General features: G+C 34.1%; 1 protein-coding gene across 19 annotated transcripts; it reads left to right on the top strand.

Moving 5' to 3' along the window:
* Nucleotides 1–265: 265 nt before the first annotated feature.
* On the top strand, nucleotides 266–22614 carry Sxl (Sex lethal). Of its 19 annotated transcripts, none has more exons than XM_089264124.1 (10): nucleotides 266–416; nucleotides 7072–7728; nucleotides 11187–11473; nucleotides 12675–12720; nucleotides 14164–14502; nucleotides 14585–14692; nucleotides 14889–15070; nucleotides 15317–15540; nucleotides 19621–19686; nucleotides 22377–22614. In XM_089264124.1, the coding sequence occupies exons 3-10, from the start codon at nucleotides 11442–11444 to the stop codon at nucleotides 22439–22441; spliced, it is 1062 nt and encodes a 353-aa protein (XP_089120250.1). In that variant the 5' UTR covers nucleotides 266–416; nucleotides 7072–7728; nucleotides 11187–11441; the 3' UTR covers nucleotides 22442–22614. The 19 variants fall into 19 exon arrangements, with proteins under 19 accessions (XP_089120250.1, XP_089120251.1, XP_089120247.1 ...); XM_089264125.1 differs by having other exon boundaries at nucleotides 11184–11473; nucleotides 14188–14502; XM_089264121.1 differs by having other exon boundaries at nucleotides 11184–11473.
* The last annotated feature ends 903 nt before the right edge of the window (nucleotides 22615–23517 follow it).

The following is a 23517-nucleotide window of genomic DNA, read 5'->3' as shown; positions in this document are numbered from 1 at the left end:
GCAGTAAAAAAAGTGACTGAACAGGGCGTTAACAGGGGCCATCCTATGCGTTTACAGGCTGTAAATTGGTTTCGTTCACAGATTATATTTATCGTCAGTTTGAAGTACCATACTTTGTGATAGTAAATAAAGCCCAGCTCTTAGCTATAGTTGAATAGTTTGCTTATAAGCAACCAAGTTTACATGCAAGACTCTGGAGACCCGTTTTTTATGCAAAGTTTACTAAAGCTATCGATAAATAACAGCGATAAATAAAGCTTAACAGTGTCAGTGTGGCCGTTTTGGTTTCCTCTGCTCTGGCATAGCAATCGCTACTTTTTTGCCAATGCTCAAGTCGGTCACGCTTTCAGTATCATTTTGTCGGCTGTGAACTGTGAAGGAAATTTGTAGCGCCGCGCGCAGTGCATTTTTTTCTGGTAACCTTTTTTTTCTCCACTTGTACTGTTTTTTCTTGGTTTTTTTTTCTTTTTTTTTTTCTTTCCTTTACAAACTAAGACACAATGCAATATATTTTCGTATGCGTTTAATCGTCGACGCTAAGAGACATTTACGTGTGATCGAAGCATAAAGCCTGCCTAAAGTAACAACATAATATACATACACACACATACGTATACAGACACATGCGTGTGCATGTACATACATATTGTATGTGTGTGTGTATGTACTAGGGCCCACAATGGGCTTTAGCGTGACGTGAAGTGTATATAAAGAAGCTGAACAAAATGTTAATCGACGAAAAGAGAAAATGGGAAAAAAGAAAACACGCAGACATTGTGAAATATATACGCAAAACAAATATTGCACATAAATGATGTATTTTTTTTTCTCGAGTAAATCGTATCATTAAAAAAAGTAACATGCGTAGCTATTACATTTCATTCTAGTAAAACAAAATGCTTAACTTTTTTTTTATTTTATTTACAATTTTTTTTAAATGTATTGCACACATCATTTACTACGTACATAGACGTATGGATGTAGTATATGTGTGTATGAGTGTGCGGCGAAAAGACAACGAGTAACAGGGCTGCATTTACAGTAACTGTAGCAGTTACTCGCTGTATATATATACATATATATATATATTTTTTTTTTGTTTGCACTGTTGTTGTTTGTTGGTGTACTAAACGGTCTGAAAATGCGTAAAAAACTAAAAAAAAAAAAAAAAGAATACAAATTTGAAGTGCATTAAAAGTGCAATACAGTGATGTTTACAAGAAAAACAGTTTGATAATCTCTTTGTATGTATTAGTACACATTGCCATACAAAACAAACTGACTGTTATACAGTACGTACGAAAAGTATACTCCGCAATAAAAAAACAACTAGACTGCTAATAAACTTTCGCCAAGCATGTCAAATTCCAAATATATATATACATACAAGTATATATTAATGATTGTGCACATTTTAGAGCGGTCAGCATAATTTTGCAGTGTACTGTAGCAGTAAGAGCAGAGACGACAGCACCAAAGCAAAAATGGCAACGAGCCGCTGAAAACGTACGCGCGCACTCACACACAGATAGAGGGAGAGAAATACATAAACACACACACAGACAGACACATTCACAACGTCCTCGTTCACTGAGGCCGCCGCCACTCGCTGCTAGCGTCGATGACGAATGCGTGTGAGTGAACGAAACGCGTTTGTGTTTGTGTGCGTCGTGTATATGTTTATATGTATGTGGCACCGCTGCCGCCCCCCTCGTTGTCAAGTCATCAACATGGTCGCTCTGCAGCGTTTTTTTTTCTAATTCATGCTTTGGGGCTTTTGAATTTTTTTTTTCCGTTAACATCAAATGTGCTCTTTTTTTTAAAGCAACAAACAACAACAATATTCTAGTCAAAGAGTAAGCGGTAAACGGCAAGCATATTACAGTAAGATCATAAGAATATTTACGTTTTACACATAAATACATATGTATATGTACATGCATACATATGTATGTATGCATATAATTTGGTTCTTTCGTTTTGCTGGCAACGTGGGTAAATCGAGTTGCCGTCTGTTTTTCATTTCTTTCTCTCTTATATATGTATGTACATAAACTACCATTTTGCCTCTGCTTCGTAACGTAAAAAATAGGGAAAAGAAGAGGGCAAACACTTGCAAGCTGCTCTGTAGCGTCAGCGGCAGCAGCAGCAGCAGCAGCAACAGAACAAGGAACAACAACAATACAACAAAGCGCGTGCATACAGTCGCGTCCCGCTAAAAGTTACCATATGCGCGCGCTGCTAAGCTACAAACTTCCACGCACATAGTGTGTACACACTGGCTCGTCTATGCGGCGAAAAGTAGACCTGCATATGTACATACGTCAATATTTCTGCCTCTTAAGCGTTGTCGTCGTCTACCTAAGCGAAATGAACCTTTTTACATGTCCTGCTCGTTCACTTCCGGTTTGTTCGTTGGCTCTCTCTCCGTCTAACTGTCCCTTAATATGCAAGGCTGCCAGAGTATTATGATTTTGTATAAAATTGCAATTTCAACCATTTGATTTTGGTGGCATCACTATAGCGGCATTGCACTGTAGCGTAGCAGCTGTTTCGTCCAATGTGTTTTGAAATAAATGCGATAAGATAACAAATCATTTTTGTCTGCATGCAATTTGTTGTTTATTTACTGTTCTGTACACAATATTAATTACAATAATTGCTGGACACGAGAATATTTGAATCCCACAAAGCTAAACCCTCTTCTCTTAACAATTATCGCTCTGCGGCATTCTCTCCAAATTGAGCGATTTGATTCGTGTACCATAAAAGTTAATGCTGTTTAATGCAAACAATATTAACCGGCACACGCGCGCCCGCTTTAATTACGCTGGATTTATGTTGAATTTTATTGCCATTTTCCATTGAAGAATGTGATCTCTCTCTCTCTTATTTCTGTGTTCTCTCCGACCAAGCAGGTAGTCGCTCCGACCTTCGCGTATGCTGCATTCAGTTGCCTCTCCCCTCGTCTGTGCTATTGCTATTGGTTAAGTATGCAGCTGCCGAAGTGCAGAGGGAGAGAGTGTGAGAGAGCACACAGACAGACGGTGATCACTTTTGTGACAGCTGCCACATTCTCCATAGTTTCTGTTGCTTTTGCTCTGCCTTGCATTACATATTTTCTCTTGCGCTCTCTTTTTACAATATATTTGTTTTTGGCTCCCCACTTCCTGTGACGGGCCATTCGCCTTTGTGAGAGCAACGATCATACAAGTACCTGAGTTGATTACTCGTCTGTTCAAGTGTGTAGAGTGATGGAGGGGAAGGGAGAGGGGAAGCCAGCGTGGGGCTTGACCAGTTTAAAATGCAATAACATGTACTCACAAATAAAGCTTCATACCTACATATGTACATATGTATGTGGATATCAACTGGCCGGCTGGAGTGCCGGCCTTGCCACATGTTCGCATGTCGGTTTTGCATTTCTTTTTTCTTTCATTCATTTTGTCGTGGTCTTTGTTTTACTTGGCATAAACTGTGTGAGTGATCTCTTTCCAGCTCTCTGTTATGTTTCTTACGCTGAGAGTAGCCGTTATCAGCAGCAGTAGTTCAACACCACACACACACACGCATTTGCATTTTGAGCCATTCGATTTCTGTTCAAAGCTCAATGTTATGTATTGTTTTAGCTCAATTTATAGGGTAGCAAGCATATATTGTCTCAATATGAGTAATGCATACAATACAATATACAATATTTTTGATAAGCTAAACCGATTCTAAACAAAACGAAAAGTGCCGGTCAGAGCGTGATCGTGCCTGCACAGTGTTTTCGGTTATGTTACGAAGCAGAGCATATACGAAAAAACGATCAACTCTCATTTGCGAGCTCTGCTGTATACAGATCGCAGGGTATTTCATCTTCTATATTATCTATTTTCTACTTTCTACTTTTTGCTTTGACATTGCTTTTGTCATTTTTTGTCTCATTTCTGAATTAGTTCCGATCTGTTGCTCGCTCTCGCTCTGTCTTATGAACGATGTGGCCCGACTTTTGCTCTGATGTCGGTTGTGTGACTTTGTGTTTTGTTTTGATTTTTAGTCTTGTTTGCTTTCACCGTATGTTCAGAGAGATTTACATGTGGCGCTACGTGCTCTCTGCTTCTTCTTCTAACTGAGCTTCTTTCGGTACTTTGAACATTGCTATTGATTCTAATTTGCAGCAGGAACAAAAACAACTACAGTTACAACACGCCCTTTCTACAGTCCTTACCAATTGTTTATGTACGATTTTTGGCTACTTTTGGCTATGTATTCGCTACGAGTTGAGCACTCCTTATATACTTGTGCCGTTGTATGCAGCTGTCTGTGTGTATGTGTGCTTTTAAGAGCATTACACACACACACACACACACACACACACACAAATATATACACAACAGCTTGCCTATTCGTATTCGTTTGCTCCCTTTTAGAGCGGCGTTTACGCAGCTACGCATTTATTGTCCAGCCCATTGCGATTCAGCGCTGCGACGGTGGCTGCTGCTGCTCCTGCTGGGTGGCCGAGGGGAGGTTTAGTGGTGGCTGCGCTCTGTGTATTTTTTTTTTCTTTCCTTTTCCAACTTTTCTTCTTTTTCTTGTATGGAGTGGAACATGCGCCGACGAGCTAACCCCCACTCGCTACAATTGTTTTTTTTTTTTTTTCTCTCATTTTCTTTGACTAAAGTTCGCCAGCTTTGAAATGCTCTGCAAAGTTTATTGGGTTAAGGACACTATTATAATATATCCTTAGAAAACTATTGAGATAATTATGCGGGGTTGAATTTTTAAAGAAGTTCCTTTGACATAGATTTACTATGCAAATTATAATATATAGGTATGTACACATGTATACAGCTGAGGTCATAAAAATCGCGACTGGACAACCAAATTTAATAAAAGGACAACGTTTTTTTTTATAAAAATTTGCAACGAATATTAAAATTACTTCATTATTATCTTCCATGTTGATAAAAGATGAGTAAAATTAATTAAACAAATTCTATATATACAGTCGAGCTCCGATATTTCGAAATGGCATGGGGATCTGGTTTTTTTTCCCCAAATAATCGGGACTCAACTGTAGTAGTAAATACTGCTAGTATTTTCATAAATCACTCAATTTTATCAAATTATTTTTATGATCAAACAGATTTATATCTATTCCAAAGACTGAAATTATATCCAGTATTCTATTTCCCATGAACAAAAATATAGCAAAATCTATTATATATACATGCGCATAACTGAAAAGTGACTTTCGACAATCCAGGCGAAATTGCAGCTGCCTGAAAAGCAGGTGATATATGTTCCACTCATTAGCGCTGAGCTAGTTGGAAAATGCCAACCCAATACCAAGAAAAATGTTTTCAGGCAGAGAGTCAAATTTTTTGAAATGTAGTACATATTAGATATATATTAATTAGTTAATAATAGATTTATCTTTAAACTCTAATAGAAATTTCAGTTAAACTGCATATAGATCTATTATAGAGTACTCAAAAACTTGATTCGAGAAAGTCTAATGAATAAATTCCTAGCAATTCCATATAGACATCTGTTTCCATACAATTAAATTGATTTTGCATTTGGATTTGTGTTTAGTTCTTGAATTCTAAATAGAATTTAAAGGATTTTTTAACCGAAAGACACAAATTGTTAGATTTTAATAGTCTAATTGATTTTACTAATTCATGGCGAATAAAGTATATAAATTAGATCTTCTATCTCATATTAAAATGCACCTTTCGAGATATTCTTAACTGACTTCTAATCGATTTGATTAATTCCTCGTAAATCTCTCTGCTCTCGCACTCAGTTTCCCAGCTAGAATATATAATTTGCAGCTTGCTTTCCAAGTAAAAATCTGTTTGCAGCTTGTGTCACAGTGTTCCACCTTTTCAGATTTCCACCTTGCCAGGGCCAAGGCAGCGTTTCAGAGCGCGAGAGCTTCCGAGAAGACAAAACATCTGCCCCTGAATCCAGAAAAGTCCGTCATAAAAATGGCACGCTTCCCGGTAGATCGAGCGTTGATCGCTGATTGGGTCGAGTCGAGTCGTGTGGGAGTTGGGTGGTTGTAGGGTAGGCCAGGTAGCGCACGCGTTTGGCACGCGCACCTTGCGCCCAATTTCTCTTCCCTCCCGGTGCAGGTAGCCTGCAGAGCTCTCCGCCCACTGGCGCAGTTACAGGCAGGATCGTTTAAATAGCTTTGACCGGTCCCTCCGCACTTCAGTCGAGTTTCACTCGTGTCAAGTCTAACTTGTGCCTTACAATTTGTGATTCGTTTACAAATAATATATAATATTCTCTATATATAATTCGTGTGTAATAACTACATCCTTAAAAATGGATTTCAATTTTGATACTGTGACACCTTCAACGACTATGTCGTCCTTCTATAACTTTAAAATGGCAAGGTATGTTGGCTCTCTCTTGTCGTCTAAATAGATATATCCAGAGATATATCTATATGTATATAGTTTGTATATATATTTAAGCGGAATTTTGGTTTTCGAAATTGAATTGAATTTGCTTAGGGTGACAACTCTACTCCAGTGCTCTGGCTGAACGAGTTCTGTTCTCTAATATATTGCTGTACTCTGAAGAACTTGTTCTATACTGTATTATCAAGTAGTATTATAATTCTATACAAATATCGCCTTTGTTATTGGGCTTATGATAGGGCGACAACTCTAACTAATCTAGTCTATATTGAAAATTAAGCTAAGACAAATTCTGTGATTTATCATAATTATAAGAAAGAAATTATATGGTAAATCTTGATTAAAGAACGCCGTTGTGGGGTCACACACAAACACACATACAATGTTCTGAATTATATGCAATATGCCTGCCGTTTACATTTCGCTCTTTAGGAGGTAATATTAGCGTTTACTCTAAGATAATTCGCTTGCACATTCACACACACACATGAGCATTCATACGCACACACAATTAACCGACGCATACAAACATTAAGTAAGAGAAAACAATGCTTAGTGCACGTCTCTTTGATCATATGTTAATCTCCTTACCAATTTATCATCTCACTTCCAACAACAACAATATCAACTACAACAACAACAACCATAGTAACAACCGCTACACAGCTGAGCGCGTCAACAACAGCTACAAAGAAGAAAGAGAGAGCGAGAGAGAGAGAGATTAATATAAAACAGTCTGCAAAGAAGAAGCGACAAAGCGACCGCCAATATATTTGATACTAACTGCTAAAAGAAAGAAAGAGAAGGAAACGAAAAGGCTTTAAGCGCAACTCTTTGCGTTCCAGTCTACGACGAGAGCCTGTAAAAGCTCTCGCCAGGCATTAAAGTACACTCATTGACACATAAACACACAGACACACTCTCACATACAGTTTCCAGCACCCGCTCGCCCACTAACACCACAGCCAAAGCAGACAAGAGAATTTAAGCAGAAACAACAAAAAGAGAATAAATTAGAACAGCAGCTGGCAGCTGAGAGCGCTGAGCGCCAAACGCCCAAGACACACACATAGACAGATAGAGAGTGAGAGAGTAGAAGACTCTCTGATCTCGTAGATCGAGATATACGTGCGAACGAGAGAGAACGAAAAACAATCTTCAAGTCTTGTACAAAAGAACGACGCACTGAGAGTATTTTGCAAAAAATACTCGTGCACACACACTCTCAGGATATGTACGGCAACAATAATCCGGGTAGTAACAATAATAACGGTGGTTATCCTCCATACGGTTACAACAAGTCGAGGTAAATTTTAACTTCAGTTTCTTCATCTGCAAACATACCAACAACCGAAACAACTACACACACACACACAAGAAACACAGACGAACACACACACACACACACACACACACACACACACACACACACACACACACACACACACAAGAAACAGACGAACACACACACACACACTATACAATTTCCCCAATATCCCAAACAATAAATATTCCTTTATACATGCACACACACCCACTCAAAGGAACACGAACACGAACACACACACACACACACACACACACACACACACACACACACACACACACACACACACACACACACACACACACACACACACACACACACACACACACACACACACACACACACACACACACACACACACACACACACACACAGCACACAGCACACAACTACACGAACACATACAAACACAATTATACGAACACAACTACAGCTAATTACCAAGAAGTTATATTTGTAGCACACACACACATACACAGAAACGAGCTCCCACTATTTTTTTTGTGTCCCAGTTCTAATTCTAGCTGCAAGCAAAAGAATTTGTGTAGACTTTTTTGCAGCTGATTGTAGACTTAGACAATTCCCTACCTTATCCATCCACCAACTTTTTTTTTTGCTAGGCTCAATTGATGATCTGGCAACGTCGCTGTTTGCATTGGTATATATATATATATATATATATTCCTACCCCCCTCCGCATTTCTTAACCCCTATTTAAAATCGAACGTAACCTATCAATATACTAAAATAACCCAAGAAACACACAAACAGACACATACATACACATACACATGCACACATATTCTTTAGTTTTATCTACAAAAGAAAAATGGAAAAAACAAAGAAAACAAAAAATTTGTTATTGTTTTTTTCAACAACAATGGAAACTCTTGAGTGTGCTACGATAACAACAACAACAACAACAGCAACAATAACTGAAAGCAACAACAAGTAAAGGCATTATTTATCTGATTTGTACTAGATTGTACAGTCTAAAAAACAAAAAGCATAAATTAAGCACATAGAGCAGCCCTTAAGCTAACCTCAAAATAAGATATGAATACAAATCAATCTATATGTGTAAAGCGTGTGTAGACTACAGCAAAAAAAAAAAGAAAAGAAAAGAAAACAGTCTCGTACTCCTCAGTTAAATATTATACATAACCGACACGTAATACCCCTCTACCTAAATTTATGATTTGTAGCTCATTTTTTATCTAACACATTCATATTTAGAGATTTACTTTTGTATGCTCATTGCATCCGATAAACAAACCTCCCACCCAATCTTTCGCACCATCTGGGAAGCTGTTGCGCTCCATACTTTACGCTTTACGTAGCTCTTTTGTTTCGCGCTCTCTTTTTAGCATTTGCAGTTACGTTTTTACGTTAGTTCGTTGCGTCGTTTCATGCTCCCATTGATTTTCTCACATTTCGCATATGCATAAAATACATATATTTAAATATATATAAATATATATATATATAATTGTATATATTTATATATATATAAAATAGAGAGAGAGAGAAACTATACTGAAACGATTTTCTGCAGCGCTTCGCATCGCTAACGTCACGTAAAGCAACATGTCACGTAACGCAACGCGTCGTGTCGCGTTCTGTTCGCCAGTGTCTTGCAATACACATGTGATAAATAAAAAGCAATAAATATAAGGAGGAAGAAAAGAAAAGAGAAACAATACTCAAATTAACTTAACGTAACGTAACGTAAGGCAAGCTCTTCCACTCGAATGTAACTGTAACTGCATTTAAATATAACAGAAATACAACTTAAAAAGAAAATCAAAAACGAGAACTAAAAACAAGATGGAAAAATACGACATTTCCAGTTTCAACGTGATTTGAGAGCAGATTTCGTTGAATATATCTATATATGTATGTATAATTTTTTCGGCCACTGAGAGGATTATCGTAACGGCCTAACAACGTTTTCGTGGTGCGGCCTTTGCAACCTAAACAGCCTCACGATGTACCGGTAAATGTTCTCTTATCTAAAAGAAAAAAACTAAACTATTAAAAATGCCAATTTTAGTTTTCTTGTAATTGTTTTTCCTTACACCATCAAAGTTATTTAAATGCATATTTCATTTTCGCCACTTGCTTTACGTTTTTCGCCTCACTGTAACGTCGCTTCACAAGCCACATAAAAAAAAAAAACAAATTACCGCCCGCTACTTCATTTCACTCAAAAATGCATTCTCACGCATAGCATAGGCTAAGCTTAAGTTTAAGCATATCTATCTCTGTCTCTCTCCCTTGGCTGTTTTTTTTTGCTGTACTTACATACACACATATGCATATGTAGGCATACGCACATGGCGACCCACTCGTGCCACTTGTGCGCTGTTGCCGCACTTCATACTCCAAATGGCGTCATCAGATTTTTGTGCTTTTGTGCCATTAGATTTATTGCTGCATGCGGCGGTCAAACGTAAACAAAAATCGAGTGCGACAGCGAGAACGAGAGAAAGCATGCAGCGTGCTCACATGTATGTGTGTGCGTGTATCATGTGCTCTCGCAAATCTGTGTCAGGACCTTGGCATATGTCCGTAACAGTCGCAGTCGCCGCCGCAGCAGCAGCAGCACTGTTAAGCTTAAGTTATGTATTTGTAGCCATGTAAGTTAACAGTAAGCAGTGCAGCAGCAACAGTTGTGATTTCGGTTGTTGTTGTTGTTATAATAGATGCATAGATACAATCACACATTAACTTACACAGACACACACGCACAAACACAGTCAGCCAGGTATAGATTGCCCCTTATATATCTATATAACCAATGCATAACAGACGAATTGCCCATATTTCCTTCTCACTCTTAAGCACTGCAACAGCAGTAGCGAATCTGAAATTAAAAGAAAACTTGAAAAAGAAAATTTTTAAAATGCCAACAACTAGTTTGTCAGGCCTTGAGGCCGCAACAACATCATCACCAGCAGCAGCAATCATCAATGTCAACAGTCAACAACCAAACAAACGAAAGTCAACAACATCAACAGAAGCAGAAACTATATTTAACTGCACGTAAATTGCAGCAACTGTTATTGAACTCCACAACATCAGACGCTGTTATTTAACAGCAGCAGCAGCAGCACCACCACCAGCAACAGGAGCAACTTTGCCAGCGTTGCCACATGCAGGCGATTAGCAAAGATAATAATTTTTTTCCAATTTTTTTTCGTGTGCTAAAAATTGTTTTTTTTTTTTTTATTAAATGAAAGTTTGGTAAAAGAAAAAATGAACGAAAAAACTCCTTTGACCATAACTCACACATACACAACATAACACTCACACACACAATACTCGCATCGATTAATCGATACATATATGAATATGTACATATGAATTAATTCTGTGTTTATCGATCTATTTGCCAGTTGATTTAATTGTGTAGACATGATCTCTTTCCACAGCAGCCAAGCAACAGCAGCCTTAACAACCGATCTCAACAAGAACAGCGAAAACAACGACAGATACAAACGCATCGATTGTATTTAGTGTGGTTGCTTTTCGCTCCACTTCATTATTATTACGATTATTTTTAATATTACTATTACTATTGTTTGAAACAAAGAATATATATAAATACATATATATATTATAACACATATATATATATATATAAAATAAAACTGGTGTGATAAATCTCTGTGAAGTACCCAAACAACAAAATGTTCCTTAAACGAAGACGCCGTCAACGCCTGTAAGTAAAGACTCGTCCTATTTACATTACTCTAAAAAAAAAAAACAAACTAGAAACTAAAAAAAAAGGAAAAAAAAATGAAAAAATACACGTCAATCAATTCCCATCATTCAACAAAAATTGTCCATGTGGGAGGAATCCTATTTTTGTATTATTTTTTTATAATTTTTTTTCAAGTGAAGCTACGAGTTACTCGATTTTTTTTTCAAGTGCAGAGTCAAATCATCTTTTTATTTTCAAGTGCTTAACAGGTATTCTTTTCAGTGTAACTGGAATGAATTCTTATAAATATTCTTTGAAGTGAAGCAAAAGTAAATGAAGTCCGCAGGCAATTTTTTTCAGTGTCACCTAATGTAACAAAAAAGTTTCGTCCGCATTGTCTAAAAGGGGTATCCGTTTTTTTCAGTGTGAATAAGAATAGAAATTTTTTTTATAATTTTTTTAAGTGCATAAAAAATTTGAAAGTGTGTCCAGATTTTTTTCCAGTGTAAAGCCAAAAGCCAAAACAAAAATGATGGTGTATTTTTTTTCAATTTTTTTTAAGTGCAAGCATGAAAAAAAATGTCCAAGTGCAAACAAAAAATTAAAAAAAGAATTGAATATATAAATTTATCAGTTCAAAAAAATATATATTTTTTTTCTTAGCGTTTGCATTGCGCAGAGTTATTTATTTTGGATATTTAACTCTGCTGCTTTTTTCTTCAGAGGGCATATAGTAATATTTGCCTTCTCTCTCTTTCTGCATTTAGCGCCCGAAAGGCTGCTATAAATTATGAGTCTCTCCCATATTAATTAAGTTAGCCTTAGTCTAAGTCTAGTTATAAGTATGATATGGTAAAGCAATGCGAGTAAGCTCTTGAAATTAACAGCCAGCTGAGCAGTTAACAGCTTATAAGATGTTAAATGTGGCCCTGTTAAGGTTAACAGCTGCATGCATTGCTTTGCTTCTTAGATCTAAATGCAAATGTCCACGCTAAGTTAGTTTTTAAGTCAATTCATTCATACATTCAAAAATTCACTTCATATATTTCGAAAACCAAGAACCAAATTTCGAATTAAATCAGTCTTAATTTAATAACCTTCTTGTTTTTTTTTTTATTAATAATAATAATAATAAAAAAAAAGCTAAAATAAAATCATATATTTTGTGTGCTAATATTGTTATATTTTCTTCTCTTCAATCAACCAATCAATGAAACAGCGGTGGACGTGTATTTGGCATGTCTCATTCACTGCCATCGGGAATGGTATGTATTTTCTTCTTTGCTTCTAAATTTTTTTTATAGTAAATACAATAAATTTTTATATTTTATTTTGAACATAAAGTTCGAGATCAATTAAACTCAAATTTCATTGCATGAGCAATAAAAGAATTTAAAAAATTACAATATACGAAAAAAAAAAAAAAAAATCAATTTGCAATTTGCATTGATAATTGAATTTTTGTTTGGTTTTCGTTTTTGTATGTTTATGCAAAATATATTTAAAAATTTATTCTAGTTGAATGTTATTGAGTTTGTCTCATTGAACGCTCCTGGGGCACACACGCTTTTAATCAGAATTAAAAAAAAAAAAAAAAAAACAAATACAAACAAATAAATACAGTTTTTGTGGATGCTCTCAAAATATAGTTATATATATTTATACGAATATTTTCACTTAAAGAAAACGTAAAATAATCCAATTAAATAAATACAACTTTAAATTTGATAATTTAAAATTTGCATTTTGGTCAGCAAAACAAACTACAAAACTTAAAAAACAAAAATGTCACAACAACAACAACAACAGAATTAAACTGAAACAGCAACAACAATAACAGCCACACAACAGTAACAGTAACAACAACAGTTCAATCACAGTAAGAGCAACAGTCACACAACAACAGCAACAGCATTATTTCTTGCGCTGTTAACAGCATTTCAATAACAGCTTTCTGCTGTTCATACGTTAATCTTATCCATTCTCTTACACACTTCCGTATATACGCTCAGTCTCACTCAATGTCATAAACACACACACACACACACACACACACACACACACACACACACACACACACACACACACACACACACATGCATATATAGCTGGCAATTTGTTCGGTTTTTTTATGCATATTCTTTGAGAATTGCCTTTGTCTTTCGTTTTGTCTTTTATGCTTTATGCTCACAATTTGCCTTAAAAAAGAGAAAAAACAAATGCCATTCTGAATGCCGTTATATACAGTTACACACATTCACACACACACACACGAACATAAACAGAATGAAACTTGAACATAAAATCAGCAGAAGCTACAAGAGCTGAGTGCTGTCCAAAGTTAACATGCGTCTGTTAAATAGCAACTGTTAAGTACGCACGTTACATTTTGAGCATTTTAAACATTTTCTATTCAAGCAAAACTTTAATTTTTTCTGCAACTTAATTAAGCTTTAAAATAACAAATTTGTAGACAACTTTTGTGTGTTGTTGTTGATGCTGCTGAAAAAGTGCTAAGAGAGAGAAAGAGAGAGAGAGACAAAGAGAAAGTATGTATATCGATAACAGCGATAAAGAGAGAAGTTAATACAATCTCAACATGCGAAAAAAGATCCACTGATAAATAAACTGAAATGATACAGCGTACAGCGTTTTCTGAGGCCAACTCTCAACATTAGAATATCTTTGTATGGTTAATTTGATTACAGTCACGTTATGCGTTCTCACCACAGGACACAGAATTTACATTTCCAAGTTCCTCGTCGCGTCGCGGTTACAACGATTTCCCTGGGGGCAATGGCGGCAGCGCCAATTCCCTCGGCGGCAACATCTGCAACATGCCAATGGCCAGCAACAATTCGCTGAACAATCTGTGCGGCCTATCGATCGGCAGCGGCGGCAGCGATGATCTGATGAACGATCAGCGCACAAGCAACACCAATTTGATAGTGAACTATTTGCCGCAGGATATGACTGATCGCGAGCTGTATGCCCTATTTAGAGCCATTGGACCCATCAACACGTGCAGAATCATGAGAGACTATAAGGTGAGCTCAGCCACTGTTCACTACAATTAATATATAAATTACTATATCTTTTATTTTACTTTCTTCGATTCGATTCGTTTAGACTGGCTACAGTTTTGGTTATGCTTTCGTGGACTTCACATCGGAAATGGACTCGCAGCGTGCTATAAAAGTTCTCAATGGGATCACAGTGCGCAATAAGCGGCTCAAGGTAAATATAGGCAAAATGAGGATAAAAGTGAATTAGAGCCTGATATAGGTGCTATACAGTTAATGAATAATTGAACTAGTTCCAATGAACAAATCCAACACTTAACTTTCATCTCAACTGATTCTCGCTCTGATCTCATACTCCAACTTCTATATGATGATGATATTATAATTACGATCTCTTGCTTCTGTTGCAGGTTTCATATGCGCGTCCGGGCGGTGAGTCGATCAAGGATACAAATCTGTATGTGACCAATCTGCCGCGCACGATAACCGACGATCAGCTGGACACGATCTTTGGCAAATACGGTTCCATAGTGCAAAAGAATATATTGCGTGATAAGCTAACTGGGCGGCCAAGGGGCGTGGCGTTTGTGCGGTAAGTTGCAGATAAACAAGAAAATTACATAAATCCATGTGAATCGATAAATAATCGATAACAGCTGGATACATCAATAATCTCTATCGCATCCAATCAACATTTTCCATTCTAATCATGTTTTTTTGTTTATTTTTTTTTTTATTTATTTTTTATTTTCATATTTCACATTTGTCTATTCCTACTAAATATATATGTGTATATATATCGAAATCGTTATCGATATCTGTGATACATCGTCTATAGCTATAACAAACGCGAGGAGGCACAGGAGGCTATCTCGGCGCTGAACAATGTTATACCAGAGGGCGGCTCCCAGCCACTGTCCGTGCGCCTGGCCGAGGAGCATGGCAAGGCAAAGGCGGCGCATTTCATGTCACAGATGGGAATGGGACCGCCGCAGGCGCCGCCACCACCACCACCACCACCACCGCACATGGCGGCCGGCTTCAATAACATGGTTCACAGAGGTAGATCATTAAAATCACAACAGCGCTTCCAAAAAACGCATCCCTACTTTGATGCACAAAAGTTTATCTAAAACAAAAGTAAACAAAACTGATCAAACAACCCAAACAAAGCAAAGCAAAGAAATGAAATGAGATGAAACAACAAACATCTAATGAACATGCCCAAGCAACACACCAGTTTATGCATATGAAATGAGAAATCCTATATATATATATATATATATATTTCTATTATATATATATATATACATATAATATTCTTTTTTATTTGACAAACAAGACACCAACAATCCAACCAATCAACCAACTCTAACAACTTCCCAAGGAGAAACACACAAAAAAAAAAAAAAAAAAAAAAAAAAAAACAATTAAAAAAAACAACTTTAAGCATACTTAACTCTAAATATAAAAATAATTTCCTAGTTCTTTTTTTTTATTAGCAACATTTTTTTCTATATCATAACAAAAAACAATTTCCCGTTGCGAATTTTTTATTTTTTTGTTTTTTTTTTTTTTTTTTAGTTTGATTTCCATGTAAAAATAGAAGAGAAAAATGTTTGCTATATATATTATAAAATATATTTGCAATTAATTATCTATAAATAATTAGGGTCAAAATACAAACGAATTGAATTGTATATTTGAACAGTAACTTTTTTTTTAACATAAAAAAAAAAAAAACAAAAAATATTATAAAAAAATTTAAAAAAAGCAAATGCGTATTTTTAACTTAAAATTAACTTTAGATAATACTAACGAAAACACAAAAACAAAAACTGGAGAAAAAAGCAGGCAATTTTTTTTTTAAGCTGAAAAAAACATTAATTTTAAATTTCGTTAGCTTTTCCACAAATGAGTTTTAGTGCAGCCAAGAAAAACAACTCAACACACCCACACACACACACGCACACTCATACACAATCACACCGATACACCACACACACACACACATAGATACACATCAATAAAAATAAAGAGCAAAATAATCTGAAATAAATTGAGAAACGCAAAAAACCGAACCCAAGTGCCGTAGAAATTGTTCTTCTAATCCTTAAACAACGATCAACTCATGCATAACAGTAAACGAAACAGAAGACAACTAATTGAGATATCGATAACAGTTTGTCGATAACAATATCGATGGCAATTTAAGCTTTGTTGGCTGCGCTGTTTTTAGGCTTGGAGCAAACAAGCAAATAATATATATATATATATCAATTTTTTTATACATATACACATACATATATACCAATCTAAATATATATATACACTTAAAGAAAATGTGCTAAACAAATCCAACGTTTTTTTTCGAGTGTATGTGTGCAAAAAAAAATGAAATAAAAATGGACTGAGCTGCATATAAAATAATAAATAACTAAAGCAACAAAAAAATATCCCACGGCAAATAACTAAAAAAAAAAAGAATAAGTAAAAAAAGTGTTTTTTTTTTTTTTTTTTTTTTTTTGTGGCAAGCATAAAATCTAAATCATAAAATAATAATAATTTAAAATCAAAACTGAACTGAACTGAACTAAAGGAACTGAAAATTAATTTTAAAAAATTACAAAATTAAATATATAATTAAAATATTAATAATAATTAACAAAAAAAAAAAAAACGTTGCCCTGTTTGAACCATGCTACAAAAACAACAACAAAAACAAAATATAAAACACAATCGCATCATATTTATGATTTAACAAACCAACAAATTATTCTCATAACATATATAGATATATAAACAAAAGTAAAGTAAATTTATATATAGATATACATATAGTACATATATAGATACCATATAACATATATTGACTATATATATATAAACGTATCTATATCTGCAAAACATAGCGTTAAATTTTAAATTATTTAGTTTGTAGTGCGTTACAACAACAACAACAACAACACCAGCAACAACAACTACAACAATAACAACAACAACACATCAACGCAACGCCGATCGACAGAAGCGAGAAAGCATATATAATCATATATAAATATATATATATGTACATATGTATATATATACATATATATATATATATATATATATATATATATATATATGTACATATATATATATATGTATATATATATTTGCCTCTCTCTCTCTCTATATATATAAATATAAATATATACCTATGTATATATGAAAAGCGAAAAAAAAAAAAATAAAAAGCAAACGCAAAACAAAAAGAAAAAATTTTTTTATTTTTTTTTTGTTGCTGTTGCAGCAAACGAAAAAGCCAAAGCAAAATGCAAAAGCAAAACGCAAAAGCAATTAATTTTTTTTCCCAACAGAACAACGGTAAACATGTGCGTGTGTGTGCGTGCCTGTTCTGAGTGCCTGAGCTCGTGCGTGCTTGTGTTTGTGTATGTGTGTGTGTGCTGAGCCTCTCTTGTTTTTTTTTTTTTTTTTTTTTTTTTTGTTCGTTCGTTCTTTTTCCCGATGAGAACGCCTGAGACGGGCGCACAGGCTTTCTGTTCACAGCTCAAATCAGAGAGAAAGAGAGAGACAGGGACAGGGACTGTTTGACATGTTTAAAGAATGAGGCGAAGCTTGTGCGGCGCATGGTAAGTATGCGCGCACTTACGAAGCCGATAACGGGGTGCGCTTGAACTTGAACGCGTCATCGATTATCGATCGAGCGATTACATGCTATCGAACAACAATTTTTTGTATTTTTTTCATGTGTAAAAAGAAAAGAAAGAAGCCACAACTAAAAACAATTCATTTTTTATTTTATTTTTTTCCATTCATGCGAAAAAAAAAATAGAACAAAAAAGAAAATTAAAGTAAAGTAAATATGGAAAAACACCCCCTTATCGGTTCCGGTGCCAACCAAACCGTTCCATAACTCTCGAGTATGAAACGCCTAAAACAATAAACAAAAACTAAACCAAAAAATTGAATAACAAAGTAAAAAGTCTATATATATATTGATATTTTTTTCATATTTTTTTCCAAGTGTATCATGCATAAGAAATTTGTACCTGTAAAATGGAAAACAATATTCTGTTATTTTTTTTTCTTTTTTTCTCAAGTGACAAAAGTGTGTGGCGGGGCTCTATTATAAAAAAAAAAATATATACCTGTAATTTTTTTTGTATATTTTTTTCTAGTGCTAATAATGCATCTCCTAAGCGTTACAAGTCTATATATATATGTATATAAATATATTCCTATATTTTTTTGCTACTTTTTTTTGTTGTGCCTGCTAAGTGCTAAAGAAAGAAAACTGGAAATCTTCTGGAAAGTCTGGAAAAACTTTTCATTAACTCATATTAACTCGGCAGCTCAAAGACATTTTTTTTTTCTGTGAGATAAGGGAAAGAATATTTTTTTTTTTAACTTTTTTTCATTCAAAAGGGAAAAAATAGGCAGCAATCATTTTTTTTTATTCAAAAACAATTTTTCTTTTGCTTAGATTTAGAATTTTTGTATGTTTCATATTTTTTTTTTGTCTTTCTATTTCTTTGTTGTTGTTTGATCAGTTAAATTTAAGATATTTATTTGCATTTTCTTATGTATTTAATTTTATTTGATAAACTTGGTTTACTTTGCGCTTAGTTTAGTTTTTATCTATATATTAGCAAACAATCAAGCATTTATTTAGTTTATTTTTTATTAATTAGTATTTCGTGTAGTTTTGGTATATATATATATGCATACATACATATGTTTCCCAATTGCTGTTGCACCACTAACCAAAAAAAAAAAAGAAAGAAAGAAACTAACCTATCCGAATATTTGTTTCTCTTTCTGCCATTTCATTGATTCTTTACCTGCCTTTGATTTTTATTTATTAAAAAAAAAAAAAAATAACGAGTTGCAAACTAAAAAAATATGAAAAGAAAAACCAAACTATATATATATTATATATGTGTACATAGACTTTTTTATTTTATATATATTAAATTAATATGTATAAAATAAAAAAAACTTATGTTTATAATTAAAAAAAAAAAAAACCAACATAATAAGTAAATCAGCTGGCGCCAATCAACAACAACAACAACAATAGCAACAAATGCAAGTTGTATAAATTTGTTTATTTTTTTTTTTCAATTTTTTTTATAGACGGAGCTATGGAAAAATTACGCTCATTATTCGATGCTATTTGCGATGCTATCTTTGGTCTCGATAGTAATTATTCCTTTTTATATTCTCTACTATGCCTAATGATAGTCATAATCATAAAATTGAATTTAATTAACGATAATTTTTCTCATATTTTTTTTTTTTTTTTTTTTTTTTTTTGAGAGCACATAAGATGAATCGAGTCTAAATATATAATTTAAGTAGTCTAGCGACACAACAAATATGCATACATACACATACATACAGACATATATACATACATTACATACATAAATACATACATACATTACATACAGACATATAACGATATAATTGACGCCGTAAAACTGAGCGCAAGAATCACAGTGAGAAGCTTAAGATTGTCTATGTATGTGTCTCTGTTCGCTTCTTGCTTGCCTACTTTGCATTTAATACGTATTCTGATAGTAAACTATGCTTAGCCGCTTCTCTCTTGCACGATATTCGCTTGGCAAATGCTTAAGCTAAGTAGGAAATTGGAAGGAAGAAGCAACGATAAGAAATTAGCTGGAAAATGAAAAATGGAAAAATAAGCAAAAAAATAAAAATATGTACATAAGCTATACTTAATCGCTTCTCTCTGGGCTGTTACTAGGAGCAAGCAGCACCAGAGAAGCCCTGATTATGTGACGTGAGAATCTTGAGAGTGCATCGAAAATCAGTTTAAAGGATTATCTCTCTTAAGTCAGCCCTGAAAGAAACAATAAATATCTAGTTTAATGCTTAAGCGAGAAGCTTTAAAGAAGCAAAAGAGTTGAATATCCTTAGCTTCTTTCTGTGCTCGCGTTCAATTTGGCGTCAGTTCTACGCACACACACACACACACACACACACAAACATACTCACATATACACTTTTATTGGACATATCGGACATTAGATATAAATATATATATGTGTATACACATACATATATATATGTCTATATATTATTTTTCTATATCAAAGCGAGCTTCAAATTTTCGTCTCATGCTGCAAATTTGTCGAACAAAAAAAAAAAAAAAAAAAACAAAACAAAAATTATAAAAATAATTCAAAGCGTGCCATGTTTTATGCATACCTCTATTTAGTTTGCCATCTCATCAATCTCTACTAGAACTATATACAAACATAATTCGTTTAATTCGTGATTATTTGACTCTCTCTCAAAAAAAAAAAAAAAAAAAAAAAAAAAAAAAAAAAAAACTAATTCAAATTAAAATACCTAAAATTGAGAAGGAAAAAAAACTATAGAGCGTTATTTGAAAAAGTTCCAAAATTGCATAGAGGCAATATAAAACAAAACAAATGCTTATAATATAAAACAAATAATATATATAAATCTATAAATCAAAATGCAATCTATTTAAAGCAATGCACAAAGAGCTTCAATATTCGTTTCTCTATAAACAAACATATAAAAAATAAATTCGCTAGCTAAAGTTTTTTGCTTGCGCTTTAAGATCCCAACAAGAAATATATATATATATATGAATATATATATATATATTATATGTATATATATATTTATGTTTTTGGACATTTTTGTTTAGACTTGAACCTAAAACGTTTCCTAAATCCCAGTTCCTATAATTTTCACAGTTGCTCATGTTGATATATACATATATATATATGGCATATATTTTTATATATAGCATATATAATATATCTATATATATATATATATATGTATATATAGCATTTTGAGAGTCGAATGCAGCTGCTGTGCCCTTTGCTCTAGAATTGTAATCCATCCAACAGAAAAGTTCTCAATCATAAATCACGTTTTGTATTTATCGTATATAGTTGATAGACATATTCAATATATATATATATATATATGTATATTGATCTCTATATATATATATATATATATATATATACACTAATGTTTACTTGAATTGTGTTTTTGCTTGCCAAGTTCTCTTTACAAATCGAAAATTTTGTACACGTTCTCATGCTCACATAGAAATTCCATCCATTGCCTAAGTTTTGTGTCAATATATATAAATATATATGTTTTTCTTTAGTTTTTAATACAAATTAAACAACATAAAGAGTTAAAAAAAAAAAAAAAAAAAACACACACACACACACTCTAAACAAAAGAAAAAGCAAAACATGGCACGTTCAATGAATGAATTAAAGTTGTAAATCGATAAATTTGTAATTTTTTTTTTTTTTTTTTTTGGCAACAATCAAGAAATAATCGATAAAGCTTCTCGTCAAGAATTTCTTGCGTCGTGTAATTTAAATGATGAACGTAAAAACTAAAACTCGCTAAAATTAAACAAGAAAATCAATCTTTAAAAATGAATTAACTTAAACAAATACCAAACAAAAAGTAAAACACAAAACCCGAAAAATACAAAAATAAACTAAACAAAAAACACACAACAACTAAAACTAACTTTTTCACAATATTTAGCTTAGATTAAAAAAAAAAAAAAAAACCAAGACATAAAAGAAGCATTAAGTTAGTTTAAGTTAGGTTTCCTTTATTTTTTGCCTAGCAGCACTTAAGTAACTAAATTAATTTTAAATTTAAATTTGATATAAAGACAAGTTCGTAGCTTAATTTTAAAATAAATCGAATGCAACTTTTTCAAATAGACGCTTAAATATGTCAATTACATAAAATGCTAGATCAAAACATTAACTAATATACATATTTTCTCTTTTTTTATTTTTATTTTTTAACAAAAAAAAAAAAAAAAAAATAATAATAAAAAAATTTAGGCGACAACTTTGCCGATTTGCTTGATGGACTGTACCGCAGGAAGTATCATTATCCTTACTTATAATTGACGCCGCAGCAGCAGCAGCAACTGCAACTCTATCAGCAGGCGTGCGGCTTCAACAGCAACAACAATACTAACAACAGCAGTAGCAACAACAATACCAATGGCAACAACAGCAACCACAATCCCAGCAACATGTTACAGTATCATTCACATTACCAGCAGCAGCAGCAACAGCAACAATTGTCGCCGCATGGCCCACACAACAGCAACAATAACTTTCCATACAACAACAGCAACAATATACCACGCCCGCAGCAAAGCTACAGCAATTACAGCCAGCAACAGCAGCAGCAACAGCAACAGCAACATATGTCGCGCAGCAGCAGCAGCAGCAACAGCAGCAGCTGCAATGGCCTCAGTCCGCACGGCAGCAACATGTTTCCATACAGCAATCAACAACAGCCACACAGCAGCAACGGTCTGAGCTATAGTCCGCACAGCAGCAACAACAGCAACAATGGCTTCGGCCTTAGTCCGCACAGCAGCAATAGCAACATCAACATGCACAGCAACAGCAACAGCAACAGCAACAGCAATGGGCTTGGTCAATTCCATAGTTTAAGCTTGAGCTCGCACAGCAACGGCAGCAACAGTCAACTGCAACAGCAACAGCAACAACAGCAACAGCAGAGCAACAGTAATCGCATGCTGGCATCGCAGCAACAATTGTTGCCAGACTACAGTTACAACATGGAACAACAGCAACAGCAGCAACAACAACAGAAGCTGCAAAAGTTGCTCAACTGCAACACATTTTCAACAACAGCAACAGCAACAGCAACAGCTGCTGCTGCTGCTGCCACGGCAACTGCTACAACAGCAACAGCAACAAATGCCACATCAACGGCAACAGCAACAATTGCAAATAACGGCTTTCTGTGGCGCACATAACCTCAAATACACACACAAAAACATACTTAAAACAAAACAAAAAAAAAGATAATGAAAGATAAGAGAAGAATAACAATATATATAAAACTCATATATATATATATAAAGTAGATCATCCATCTATATATATATATATATATATCTGTTCTCAACATTAAGCTTAAACTTTAAATTAATGAATTTTT

This window comes from Drosophila navojoa, chromosome X (assembly GCF_054131105.1).
Source record: "Drosophila navojoa isolate 15081-1374.11 chromosome X, UAZ_NAV_1.0, whole genome shotgun sequence".
Lineage (NCBI taxonomy): Eukaryota > Metazoa > Arthropoda > Insecta > Diptera > Drosophilidae > Drosophila > Drosophila navojoa.
This window is presented reverse-complemented; position numbering and strand designations above follow the sequence as displayed.